The following is a 14,243-nucleotide window of genomic DNA, read 5'->3' as shown; positions in this document are numbered from 1 at the left end:
CTAAACAAAAAGAGAGTGTGGGATATTTTGGTCGAGGGAGAATCCGAATCCTGTCGACGGTCATCTCAGCAGTACAGCACGATAGCGCACTGTCATTTTTGTGGGTCACAGACTCACATCACAGTATACAAAAATACCAAAAGTCAAACTTGTTTTTCACCTTCTTTTCTTCGAGAAATACAGAATAATAAAAAGAGATATATTGGGTTTTAACAGGAGAGGTCCTTTTTATAAATCTGAATAATTCATTATGCATAAATTACTGGAAGACTAAAATATTTTATACAATGAAAACGTGACAATATTTTTGTTAGTAAGGTTGGTATTCGAGTATTAAATTAGAAGGAGTTTTGTATTTTAAAATTTTAAGCAATTGTCAATTAATCCAATTTATTTTAAATATCCCAAGTACGAGTAGGAGTACACGAAAGTGCAACACTGGATTCGCTCCCATTCATGCATCGCATCACACTTTCAAATTTAAAAAAAATAAAATGACGGTCCTGGGTTGAAGAACAAGTATACTTGCTTAACTTAATTATTATTGTAAGTGATATTATGAAATCTTATGTTATAATTAATAGTGACTAAAGACATTTATTATTACATGTAAAGGTATGTGAGAAGAGCAAGCCAGTCCCGGTTCAGTTCATGTAAAGCTGTGTGGGTCCCACTCCCTCTCTCTCTCTCGCTGCTTTCAAGACCTATCAAGTGCTCCCTTCAAACTTGGATTGAAATTTTATTCTTTGTCGTTGGGAAGCCCTGCTTTCTTATTATCTTCTCTGTTTCTACCCCCAATTTTTTAGTGAGTAGTGTGAGCTTTTCCTGTTCTATCCAATTAGTTAACCATAAGTCTATAACTACTTAAATTGGGATTAGAATTTATAAATCTACGTAACTTGAAGAACTTAGTTTATAGATATGTTAAATTAAATTTAGTTTGGATCTATATTGTAATGTGTATGGCAATTGTGATGTCAATTTATTTGAGCTATTAACTTTGAGGTATGGTTTAGAAAAGGAAAAAAGTAGTACTGAGTTGTTGCCATGGAAAGAGGTTTGCTTCTTTTGTTGTTCTTGTTGTTGGTTATGGTGCTTTCTGTTTATGCCAACGATGTGGAATATTCACAGTGCAATTGTGATGAGGAAGGGCTTTGGAGCATCCACAGCGTGCTGGTTTGTCAGAAAGTGAGTGACTTTTTCATTGCCATTGCATATTTTTCCATACCCCTTGAGCTTCTTTACTTTGTGAGCTGCTCCAATGTCCCCTTTAAATTGGTCTTCCTTCAATTCATTGCCTTCATAGTTCTCTGTGGATTGACCCATTTGCTCAATGCCTATACTTACTATGGCCCTCACTCCTTCCAGTTGTTTCTTTCCCTTACTGTTGCTAAGTTCCTCACTGCTCTTGTTTCTTGTGCCACTGCAATTTCCTTTCCCACACTCATTCCTCTTTTGCTGAAAATCAAAGTGAGGGAGCTATTTTTGAGGCAGAATGTGTTGGAATTGGGCCAAGAGGTTGGGATGATGAAGAAACAGAAGGAAGCTAGTTGGCATGTTAGGATGCTCACTTGTGAGATTAGGAAATCTCTGGATAAGCATACCATCTTGTATACCACACTTGTTGAGCTTTCCAAGGCATTGGATTTGCACAATTGTGCAGTATGGATGCCTGATGAGGATAGGAGAGAAATGCATTTGACTCATGAGTTGAAACCAAGCTCAGCGAGGAGTTTTCACAATTCTATTGCTATCAGTGATCCTGATGTGTTGGACATAAAGAAGAGCCAAGGGGTGTGGATTTTGAGGCCTGATTCTGCACTAGGAGCCGCAAGTAGTGGTGGTGGATCTGGGGATTCTGGTGCTGTGGCTGCCATTCGCTTGCCAATACTTCATGTTTCGAATTTCAAAGGAGGGACACCAGAGTTGGTTGAAACATCTTATGGTGTACTGGTTTTGGTTCTTCCAAATTCAAACTCCAGGGCTTGGACCTCCCATGAAATGGAGATAGTGGAAGTTGTTGCTGACCAGGTGGCTGTGGCATTGTCTCATGCGTCTGTTCTTGAAGAGTCACAGCTAATGAGCCAGAAACTTGCAGAGCAAAACCGGGCGTTGCAACAGGCTCAAAAGAATGCAATGATGGCAAGGAAGGCTAGGAGCTCGTTTGAGAAAGTTATGAGTCATGGAATGCGGAGACCTATGCATTCAATCCTGGGCTTGCTTTCAATGTTTCAAGAGGATAATATAAGACCTGAACAGAAGATTGTTATTGACTCAATTTTGAAAGTTAGCAATGCACTATCGCGATTGATTAATGATGTGATGGAGATTGCAGAAAATGACAATGGAAGCTTCCAGTTAGAGATGAAACCTTTCCATCTACATTCAATGATGAGGGAAGCTTCTTGCACTGCCAAGTGTTTGTGTATATATAAAGGCTTTGGTCTTGAAGTTGATGTTGACAAGTCTTTGCCTGATCTGGTCATAGGTGATGAGGCAAGGACTTTCCAAGTAATTTTACATATGATTGGCTATTTATTGAACATATATGATAAAGGGACTCTCACTTTTCAAGTTTACCTTGAAAGTGATAGCGGAGATAAAGATGATAGAAGTTTTGGAATATGGAGATCAAGCATACAAAATGAGTATGTTCATATAAAATTTAATTTTCAGATAAATGGTATTAGTTTCCATTCAGATGAATCAGTTTCAACAAGAAATTATACTGGTAGAAATCACTGCAACAATGAACTTAAGGAAGGCCTGAGCTTCAGCATGTGCAAAACGCTGGTGCAGGTAGGTGCATCATTCTCTTATGAAAATTTATGTATCATTTTCTGTTAGTTATATAGATATTCCTATGTTTAAGTTTTGACTGTTTATTAAAAAGCACCATTATCCCCCTTTTGAGAAATTATGTGCTGCTGCATTAATTGTACGAATTGTGTTGGCTGTAACCCTTAGCATTACATTTTATGCTTAGAAGATGATTATTGGATTGAACCCTCAATTATTTGAGTCAGTGAATGATGCATTGGAGAAGTGTTAATGATGTTGAGAATGTCTGATGAAACTGTAAATTAAAATTAGATTGTGGTAGTGTAAGTGATGAAACTGTAAATTAAAATTAGATTGTGGTAGTGTAAGTGATGAAACTGTAAATTAAAATTAGATTGTGGTAGTGTAAGTGATGAAACTATAAATTAAATTAGATTGTGGTAGTGTAACTATCAGGTCAGTTTTAAGAATAAGAAACAGCCTTCATATAGAAAACCCCTATTTAGTTTGCTGTTTGTTTTGCAATATGGACTCATGATGCTGAATGACAGTGGCCTCCTAAAATGCTCAAAGTAGACTTTCTGTTCCAAATTTGACTATATTCATTGATATATGTCTCCTTTACATTTACTGTTTTTCATTAAAGCATTAGGATTTTGTATTATTGGAAATCTTTAAGTTTAAAGTGACAGTCATTGCCATTCAGTTAAAATCATAATGCTGACTTTGCCAATATGCAATGGCTCTAATGGTAATTAGACACATTTATGGACCGTATTTTTGTCTGCTTTTAGTGGTCACTTTAGCGGAAGGGTTTCTTCTAATTATTCATTGAGAAAGTCAAATTACAGTTGATCTGTTAATCCAAAATCACTGATCTCTAGTATGTGGTACTGTGATATTGACATTCAATTTTGCACAGATTTCTCTCCTTGCATGTTTCAGCCAAGGGGACAAGGCTTTTTTTTTATGTCATGACCTTTAATTTATCTCGTGTCTGTCAACACCTGTCTATAACTGAAGGATTCTGTCCTTGGGCCTAAAACCAAGCTGATTGTGGGTTGGTCGAGAGCAGCCTTCAGTAGTTCAGTGATAAACCAACTGAAATATGTTTAGTTTATTGTGGTGTGATTGTTGTTTGTAATTCTGAGTATTGATACAATATGGAATAATATGCAGATGATGCAAGGTAATATTTGGATATCAACTAACTCTCTGGGTTTAGCACAAGGAATGACACTTCTTCTCAAGTTTCAGATAGGATCATCTCATGGAAGATTCATTCTTGCTCCCAAAGAGTTTTCAAACTCTCAGTTTAGGGGGCTTAAGGTTGTTTTGGCTGATGATGATGATGTAAACAGGACTGTGACCAAGAAGCTGCTCGAGAAACTGGGGTGTCAAGTAACTGCTGTTTCATCAGGATTTGAATGTCTTGGTGCTATAAGTGCCTCTGGTAACTCATTCAAAATTATTATGTTGGATCTTCACATGCCAGAAATGGATGGTTTTGAAGTTGCAAGAAGGATTCGGAAGTTCCAAAGCCATAATTTTTTTCTTTGTTCATTGCTTTTACTGCAAGTGCAGAAGAACACATCAAGGAGAGATGTCTACAGGTGGGAATGAATGGATTGATTCGAAAACCTATCCTCCTTCATGAGATGGCAGATGAACTTAGAACAGTCCTGCACCGTGCAGGTGAAAAATTGTGAGAACAATTTTAAATGTCTCAAATTTTTTAGGTTCCTCAAAATTCATTATTTTGACATTTTGAAAGAGAACCTGAAATTGATAACAAACTAAATATACTAGATACTAGGTACATTTTGCTAACCATTTTTCTGTATGATCTTTTTACCGTACAATGAATTATGGATTTATACAAGGTGTATAGAACCGCTTCCCATCATCAAACAGAAAACGATGAAATGCAAAATTCTGAAATTGCGTATACTTTCTTGCATTTATTTATTAAAAGATGGATGAATGTGCCAAAGCTTTGATTTTTCAACGTATGTTGCACAATGGTGAATATATATGGTTGTGATAGTAATAGTTATTCAATAAAGTTGTAGAAATTGGTAGTAGTTAAGGCTATCATGTGTATAGTTCTTGCTATTTGATTACAGTTGGCCTCGTCTTAAATGCATACAAATTTTAAGAGATTTTTTTAGCACGTTTTATACTCTGTTAAATTAAATGCATACAAATTAAAAGAAACTTACAAAAATTGAAGAATAAATTATCAAAAAATTCTTTTTTTAGAGGTATCAAGAAGGCAAAAATGATAACTAGTGCCTTAACAGTATTATTTAAGAAATTTAAAGTAGAAATATTTTTATTGAAAGACAAAAAAATTGTGTTGCACATGATTTTTTTATGCTCTCTAATAAATTACATAATAAATATTTTTTTCTTTTTAATTTTTTAACCAATATTCTAAAAACACTTGCTAGCAAGACCTTCAAAAAATTATAAACCAACTTTTGATTTGACATGTTACAGTAAAATTCAAATTTATAAAATTTTACCAATACTCCATCTAAACTCAAATGTAAGAAAAAGAATCCTCAATATTTTTTTAGCACGTTTTATACTTGACTTGTACTTCATGCACCTCTATTTTTTATTTCATGCATCTCCCAAAGACTTCAACCCTCAAAAATATCCCTCATTAGTCACCCCTCCTATTTTGGAATGGTCATTCTAAAATAATATCATATTTTGGGATAACTATTTCAGAATGTGAAAATTATATTCTGGAGTAGGTATTCCACATCATTTAAACCTATTTTGGAATATAATTTTCACATTTTAGAATAAGGTGACACCTTTGTTGCCTTTTCACTTTTCCTTTTTCCACTAATGGCCTAATTGGAGACCTCATCATCCGCGCCACACCGCCACCACATCAACACACCCTTTCTCAACATATCCGCATAAGACCTTGCACATGGAAAGACGATGACTCCGTCATCATGATCAAAATCTACGCTTCTGCGATGTCCTCGTCGCCAACCAAATCAAAGGTCCACTTCTTAGCATTGTCCCTCGAGTTGCTGCTATTCCTAAATTGTGACACATCTTACCCCAAGGTATCCAAGAGCTTTGGTGTTGATCTTAGAAAATGGCGGCATGAGGGACCAAGGGAGAGGGGGTGCCATGACGCAAGGAAGGCTAGGGTTGGATGGGGAAGGGGGGTGCTACTGAGGGAAGGGGCTTATTAGTCCATTGTGCTTCCTATGGGTGTAAGAAGAAAAAAAAAGGAGGTGCAGGAATAATTGCCTTGTAAGTGGATCCCTGCAGTATGAGGCCCAACCCGCAATTATGCAAAACCCTAAATCCTCATCACGGCTAGGGCTACGGCATGTTGTATATTTATGGCATTGTTGCGCGCCCCTCCCATTGTTCGTAGGCAACTTCAACCTCACCAAAGGTACTCTCTTATCCATTTTATTACTATCGGTGTATTGTTTCACACTGCACATATCGAAGACTTGCAGGCGCTCTGTTACAGCCTGTGAGTTCAAAACTTGTGCGAAATCGCATATCATCCTGTTTCCAATTCAGATCTTCTTGATGTGCATGTCTTGAGGGTTTTATGCAGAATGATGAACATTCTCTAACCAACCCATTAATGATTTATTTCTATTTATTTTGCAAAGGGAACTATTTTTGCAAGTGAAACTTGTTCCTTTGAGGATTTTGTTTGATATACATGCTGTGCTTATGGACGGTCTTGTACTGATTCGTTATGTCATCAGCACAAAACATAAACCTAAGCTACATCTAATGTTGCCACCATGATTTTTTTTTGTGTCCCAATTCATATCGGAATAACACTTCCACATTGTGGCAAATATTATAATTCCTTTCTAATATCTCAATCTAAATAAAAACTTTTTCGATTCCCATTCAAGGCATTTTGAATATGAAGAGTTTTTGGTGTCACATGATATTTTTTTCTTTGACAAAAATGAAGTTATGGGTATGCTTTCAGTTTGTTTTTATTTCAGTTATAGCCCATAATGTAATGGATTCTGCCATATTGGTTTTTAATATCAATAATAGAGTGCTATTTTAAAAGTTACAACCTTATCTGTGTAGGAACTAAGAATTTCATTGAGGCTAGAGAAAGTGGTGATCAATATGTCAAAGAATCCAAAAGTTTTCTTTGATATTCTAATTGGAAAGATGAAAGCTGGACGAGTAGTGATGGAGTTGTTTGCCGATGCAACCCCAAAAACAGCTGAAAACTTCAGGGCTCTCTGCACTGGGGAAAAGGGGATTGGACGATCTGGGAAACCTTTACACTACAAAGGTTCTGTATTTCATCGTATTATTCCAGAATTTATGTGTCAGGGAGGAGATTTCACAAGAGGGAATGGGACCGGGGGTGAGTCAATCTACGGTTCCAAATTTGAAGATGAGAATTTCAATTTGAGGCATACCGGTCCTGGTATTCTCTCCATGGCAAATGCTGGAGCTCATACTAATGGTTCTCAGTTCTTCATATGTACTACAAAGACACCATGGCTTGATGGGAAACATGTTGTGTTTGGAAAAGTTGTTGATGGATACAGCGTTGTGCAGGAGATGGAGAAAGTGGGTTCAGGAAGTGGCAGGACATCTGAACCGGTAGTAATAGAAGATTGTGGCCAGATTGTAGAGAAGTGAGTCTTGATACAACGATGTTTCGAGACATGTTTGTTGCTATTCAATGCAAATCACTAGTATTATAATAAGTGATTTGTGTAACTAGGAGTCAATTGTCCAGTATTAATGTAACTCTCAAATTTGTACTCCTAAATCTGCTTTTACATTTGTTCCAACTAAAAATGCGTAGCTGTCTGTAGTTGGTCAGAGATTACGTTGATAGAATTGTGGAAGCAATAGGCTCGAATATCTGTAGTTGATTGGTAAATTAGAATGAATAAGGATGAAGCACTACATATTTGCAATTATATTTTCTGCGTGCATCCCTCTGTTGCCCTAAGGAAGGTGTTCTGTGTTACATTACATATATCATTTTCTTCATATATCATCATATCCGTTATATCATTTTCTTCATATATCATCATATCCGTCATCATGTGTATTAAAGATTAAATTGTAATTTTGATTTTTTTTATAATTTTAAATTTATAAATTTTTGTTTTCTTATTTTTAAATCATCAAAATATTTAACTTTTTTATTTTTTAGAATAAACAATTTTAGTCCTTTTGTCAATTGATTATTTTTTGTTTAAAGATAAGATAATAAATCATTTAGACATTTGCTTTATGTAGTTAATTTTATAAACATAATTTTCTATGTATTATTAACTGAGAGTTATTAATTTTTTTGAATTATAAAAAAATTATAAATTATAAAATGTTTAATATATAATTTTTTAAAATTTTATCTTATATCATTTTATATATTTTTATTTTGAATATATTAATATGTTTATTTTAGTTTTATCAATTTATAAATAAATTTCATAAATTAATATATAAATTATTTTATAAATTGATTTTAATATATAAATTCTTTTTACTCTAATTATATATATCAATATAATTACATTATACAAATTACGTAAATTTATTTTAATATTTTAATTATTTTTATTCTAACTATATCAATGAATAAAATTTTAATATTTAATTTTTTTAGGTAACTTACATGTTAATATTTTTGTTTTAACTTTAAAAATTATTGAATAAATAAGTTTTTAATACAATTATATAAATAAATAAATAAAATACATAAATTAATTTGTAAATTATTTATATAAATTATTTTATGTAATTTATGAAAATTATGTACATTTTTTTATATATAAATAATACAATTTTTCATTTTAATTATAAAAAGTAATATATTTTCAGTTTAATTTTTAGGTTATTTTAATATTATTTCAAATTTAATTTTGCATAAATTACATAAAATATATATTTTAAAATAATCTATATATTAGTTAATGTGTTTTTTTAAAATTATATTAAAATAAGAATAAATTTTTATATATAATAATTTATTAATTTATATTAAAATAAAATTTTGTAATAAAAGTAAATACATGTAAATTAAATATTAAATATTTTATTTTAATTTATAAATTTTATAATTTAAAAAAATTAACAGTTGTAATCTAATGATAAATATAGAATAATGTTTATAAAATTAATTAAATAAATTAAATATCTTAATGATTTATTATTTTATTTTTAAATAAAAAGTTATGATTCAACTCTTCACCAAAATAAATGAATTGATTCTATCTATGAGACCCTGTTAGTAATGACGTTGGTCATGCAGGTCCCACACATTGTCCTACTAAGCATATGTTTGAATAAAAGTATTTTTACTAAAATATTTATTTTTTTAATAAAAAATACTTTTGACGTGTATCTAAACACACCTTGGGTCCCGCTTGTCACTTGTTTTTCCTTCGTTTCTGCCATCACTTTCAAATTGTGGTTGGCAAAAGCTACTCTATGAAACCTTAAAATTGGTAAGCACATATTGACCCTAACAGTAAAAAGTAAATTCCCGACAATTACGGTGAACAAGCTTTTGCTTGTTCAAGAATTATGTCCACTGCTGCTAATTTGATTTCATTAAACCGTGATACTCTTTTTAGCTGCCATAAACCGGAATAATGTTGAATGCCCATTTTGTACATTATCTCCTCCCCTATACTCTTTAGCGCCACCACAAAGCCTCAGTTTTTCCATTCCTTATTTGCTAATTATTTATACCAAAATGGTTTTATTTGTGTTGATGGATTTTCTTTCTACCACATATTAATCAAAGAACGATTAAAATAAATTGATAAAGCGGCACTGCTCTACCAAAAGAAATTTGCAGAATTTATTGGCAAATCTTGATATTTAGGTTTTTGTTTATTTCGGCTTTGGTGGGATATCTTTGGGATTAGCTGGATTTGATTATGATCTATTTATTGGGCTCAATGTTGTTTAATTTTCTTTTAACATTTTAACTTGTTATTTTTACAATATTTACACGTAATCTTTTCGTGTCTTTCGTACCATATAGCAGTCCTGTTATTTTAATAAGTGAAGTTGAAAAAAGTAAACACAAACACTACAATAACTTAAAGTGTGTTAATTAATAGCGGTGGGTCTGGATACTTTTCAAAATCATGGTAGAGAATTGAAAAAATTGAAGCAACTATTTGTTGCTTTGGCTTCAACTTAATTGATTTTGGTCAAATTAAAAACTAATCCAAACACATGTTAATATGGACACTTAAACAGTCCAAACATCTAATTATGTAACGGAAATGCATGCTGATGTCTTTTATTTCTGTCAGTGACATGGAGTGCCTGTCTGAAAAAAGATTGTTCCAATATCTATCTCTCCAATGTTTGATCCCACTATTTGTAACTCCCAAACCACTATATATACCTCTCACTTTGGTAAGCTCCTCACAAATCAAAAGCACTCTCTTTGCCTAGCTAGCTAGCTTACTGCTAATGCCCATTTCTCGCTTTAGTCTCAGTTCCTTACAATTATTTGCATTGTCTCAATGGCCAGTGTTCAGGTAACTCAAAGTCAAGATTACACTACTACTTCATATTAGTCTACGCAGTATATATGCGATTGAATCTATGTGATAAATTATTATTCTTGTTGGGAGATTCATTCTACTCTGAGCTTGATCAGCCGATCAAATTTACATATCATAATGTTCTTGTTAAGTACCACTGTATTATATTAGATCTACGTATCCAAATCATCAATATACAATACGTAATACACAATTTCGCGTCGTATGAATCATCGTTGGTCATAAATTCGCTTCTTGCAATTCAGGGTATATATATAATAGAGACAGAGTGGCGGAGTTTCATGCCTTCTGAGTTCTGACCCTATCTAGTTGTGAAGCACAAGTCATTTTCCAGTTAATTTTACAGATCACATAGTATATATCCAGTGGTGGATTATATGAACTTCTACTTTTATTAGAAACAAAAGAAATAAATCAGTTCTGATTAGCTGCCACTTCAAGTTCAAGGATTCAATATTCTTTAGTTTCTCATCCTGGGCTATGCCTATTGATCCAATCCACATTTTTCTCTAATTAAGTTGCCAGATTTGATTATGTGACGTGCCATTTTATCACCTAACTTAGTCATGAATTTGCTTTTTGAATTGAAATTGGATCTTGCAGGATGCACAAGTCCCAACAAAATTGAACCAAAGTGAAACAAGTAACAACGAGGTAACGACCAAGACTAATCCCAGAAACAGAACAATCAGGCATTGATGTTCCAGCCCCAGAACCAGCAGCAATCGAAAAACCAAAGGAAGAAACAGCACAAGAACCGATAGAAGCAGCAACAATTGATGCCCCACAAGCTGAGCTCCCGGTTATTCATGTGGAGACCAAGGAAGTGGTGATAGATAATTCGAAGACAGAGTAAAAGCCCAAAGAAGTTATAATACAAGATCCAACACCAGCGGAAGATGAGGAGACCAAAACGGCAAACGGAGCAACAAAGATCACAGTTGAAAAGACTGAAGCTTCATTAACTAGGCTTGTGGGTATGGTCAAAGTGAAAGCAAGACACTTCATATGGCTTTGATTGGGTAATACTATATTGAATCAGGTCTCCTTGCATGTCCAACAGTCCAAGTACTATTACTTTTTAAAATGTTCTGCTGTCTCTTTAATTGTTTGTTAATTATTATAAGAGAAAAATGATTATACTGGGAAGGTTTAAAAAAAATTCACAACTTCAATCATAATAATATAATAAGTTTATTAATTTTTAAAATAATTATTTTAAAGTAATTCAAATAATAATTTATGATCAAAATCAATTACATTAAACTCTTATTATAATTATATATTACTTATAATATACTTGCTTGTTCCATAAAAAAAAACCTTGGTTAAACACTTGCTTCAACAATAGTATCCACATTTATTTTATGTGAGTCGTTTTATGTGCTAACTTTCTTATTAATAAACTTTGTATAGACTTAGAATGCTTTATGCAAAGATTTTTGAGATTATCACTGAACCAGATCAATAAGTTAAAAAAATTAGACCAAAACGTAGGTCATTTTATATTGCTTTTTTATGCATTTAAGGTTCAACATTTGATATATTATTTTTGAATTGAAAAACTTATATCTAACAACATTAAACTATTATTTTCCAATAATATCAAATCTTCAATGGAAATGCTCTATATACTTACCTCCACAAATTATTATATAATAGTGATGTATTGCTAAACTTAATTATTTAAATATTATAAAATTTATAATTTATTATTTTATTTCATTATGTTGAAATATTTAATTAGTTTATTATTTATAAATATTTCATTATTATTTTTACATAAAATAAACTCTTACCTCTCTATATGTCATTCTCATAAATCTAGTTAGACTTTTAAATTTGATAACTTTGATCATGGAATGGATGATTGATCTTAGCGTCTTCCATTGTTATTGATAATAATAAAAAAATGACGTACAAAAACATCTTGTGATAGCTAACAGTAAAAATGCCGACGAAATAAATCGGTTATAAGCTACATTTACAATGTAATGAATTCGAATTCTCCCTGACACTTGTTCTCTTCTGCCTTTTTCTCACATTTTTTTTATTTCCAATTTTACTACCCACCGTTAACATGGATTCATAAATGATAATATAGTAGAATGTGACATCATTAATTATACAAAATCTTGGGTTGGTTGTATTGTCACATTCTTTTTCAGCTCGTTAAGTTATTTTTTGAGTAACTAATTTTAAAAGAAGTTAAGAATAAGGATTAATATAGTATTGAATGTTATTATTGCAATATTTCTATATTTATATATCTATAAAATATTTAAGATTTTACTGAAATAACATAATAAATATTAAATACATTTTTATTTGAAAACTAATATTATATTATTAATATCATTATTTAAGATTTGAATAAATTATATTCATATATATATATATATAGATAATAACTTACTATTTTATTTTTATCCTTAATTGATTAATGAAAAAATATTTAAATATATTTTTCATACTTATATTATATTATATTATATTATATATATATATATATATATATATATATATATATATATATATATATATATATAGTTTATTATCTAGTTTTTTATTTTATTTTATCGTCTTACATTTATAAAATTTTATTTTTAATATGTCATTAATTTCGATTCATTAAATAATAAAGTGATAAATTTATAAAATGTTAAATCATTGATTAAGTAATGATCTAATTAATTAAGTGATGAAGTAATAGGTTAATAGAATATAAAAAAGTATATTATATATAAAAAAGATATTTAAATAAAAAAATGTACAAGTTCACTACAATTGTCATCTTTGACAACAACAACAACGCCTTATCCCATTAGGTGGGGTCGGCTACATGGATCAACTTCCGCCATAATGTTCTATCAAGTACCATACTTGGATCCAAACCATTAATTTCGAGATCCTTTTTTATAACCTCTCTTGTAGTCTTTTTGGGTCGGTCTCGAATTGTCATCTTTGACAGCTTTATAAAAAATTACATTTATGAAAGAATTCCTTTTGGTCTGAAAGCAAGCACTAAGCAGTGCCGCCCTATTAATTAATTTCAACATTCAACGTAACTAGAAGTTTGAAAGCTCATTTTACTCTCGCATTAGCCTAAGATTTTTAATTAATTCTTGATCCCCAAATCTCCAATTAATTATGTGTTGTCTTTTTCTCATGCACGTGTGGTTGCAACCAGACAAAGACAAAAAAAGAATCGCAAAGTAGAATATTGACCCAGTATACAGTGCATGCACAAAGCAACGAGTTCATCATTATTCATCATCTTTATCAATTATTTATCCGTTCATTCCCGCTCCCTTTATTTTTAATATGCTTAATTATTATCCAGATTACTCGTATATCTTAAAAAATGAAGGTTTAAAATCCAGACCTTCTTACAAATTTGCATGCATTTATCTGATGTATAACTTCGCAGAGAACTGAAGTTGGTAGCAAAAAAGTTGAAATTGTTTTTGGAGTGGTTTGTTGATCCTGTATTATAAGGAAATTGCAATTTCTGCATCAACATCCTATTACGTTAAATCAGTGAACTAAAATTGATTGTAACCTTTCAGCATCGATTGTCAACAATGGCAACAGGTTCACGCATTTTCTAAACGATCCGAAAGAAAGGAATGGACCATTTGTTTAATTGTTTCATTTATTTCCACTTTTTCTTTTTTTTTTTTTTTTTGTTTTTATCAATGTACTCTTGCTCTTGGATGACACTCGAATTTTGTTGAACTTTATTATTTGCGTCCCAACTATTTTTGTTATTTTACGTTGACTAACGATAATTACTCCAACTATCCACTACTGCAAAAGTGGTATTCTACGTCAGGATTCTACAGCAGTTATTTAATAATCGATGTGAAAATGGTGGAACAATAT

At 31.7% G+C, this 14,243-nt stretch overlaps 1 protein-coding gene and 1 pseudogene across 2 annotated transcripts; both read left to right on the top strand.

Annotated features, from left to right (window-relative positions):
• Positions 1-625: 625 nt before the first annotated feature.
• Positions 626-4,722, top strand: LOC102663704 (protein EIN4-like; annotated as a pseudogene).
• A 1,418-nt stretch (positions 4,723-6,140) lies between these two features.
• On the top strand, positions 6,141-7,742 carry CYP11 (peptidyl-prolyl cis-trans isomerase CYP11). 2 transcript variants are annotated; one of them, NM_001249429.2, is made up of 2 exons: positions 6,141-6,214; positions 6,886-7,739. In NM_001249429.2, exon 2 carries the CDS (start codon positions 6,928-6,930, stop codon positions 7,453-7,455), a length of 528 nt encoding a protein of 175 aa, NP_001236358.2. In that variant the 5' UTR covers positions 6,141-6,214; positions 6,886-6,927; the 3' UTR covers positions 7,456-7,739. The 2 variants fall into 2 exon arrangements, with proteins under 2 accessions (NP_001236358.2, XP_040868305.1); XM_041012371.1 differs by having other exon boundaries at positions 6,198-6,298; positions 6,886-7,742.
• Positions 7,743-14,243: the final 6,501 nt, after the last annotated feature.

The sequence above is a fragment of the Glycine max genome, chromosome 19, assembly GCF_000004515.6.
Source record: "Glycine max cultivar Williams 82 chromosome 19, Glycine_max_v4.0, whole genome shotgun sequence".
Lineage (NCBI taxonomy): Eukaryota > Viridiplantae > Streptophyta > Magnoliopsida > Fabales > Fabaceae > Glycine > Glycine max.
Note: the sequence above shows the minus strand (reverse complement) of the source record. Positions and strands in the feature narration are given on the sequence as shown.

What these genes read in the sequence shown, in the direction of transcription:
- CYP11 (XM_041012371.1), top strand. Translation starts at nt 6,928, where the DNA reads ATGTCAAAGAATCCAAAAGTTTTCTTTGATATTCTAATTGGAAAGATG.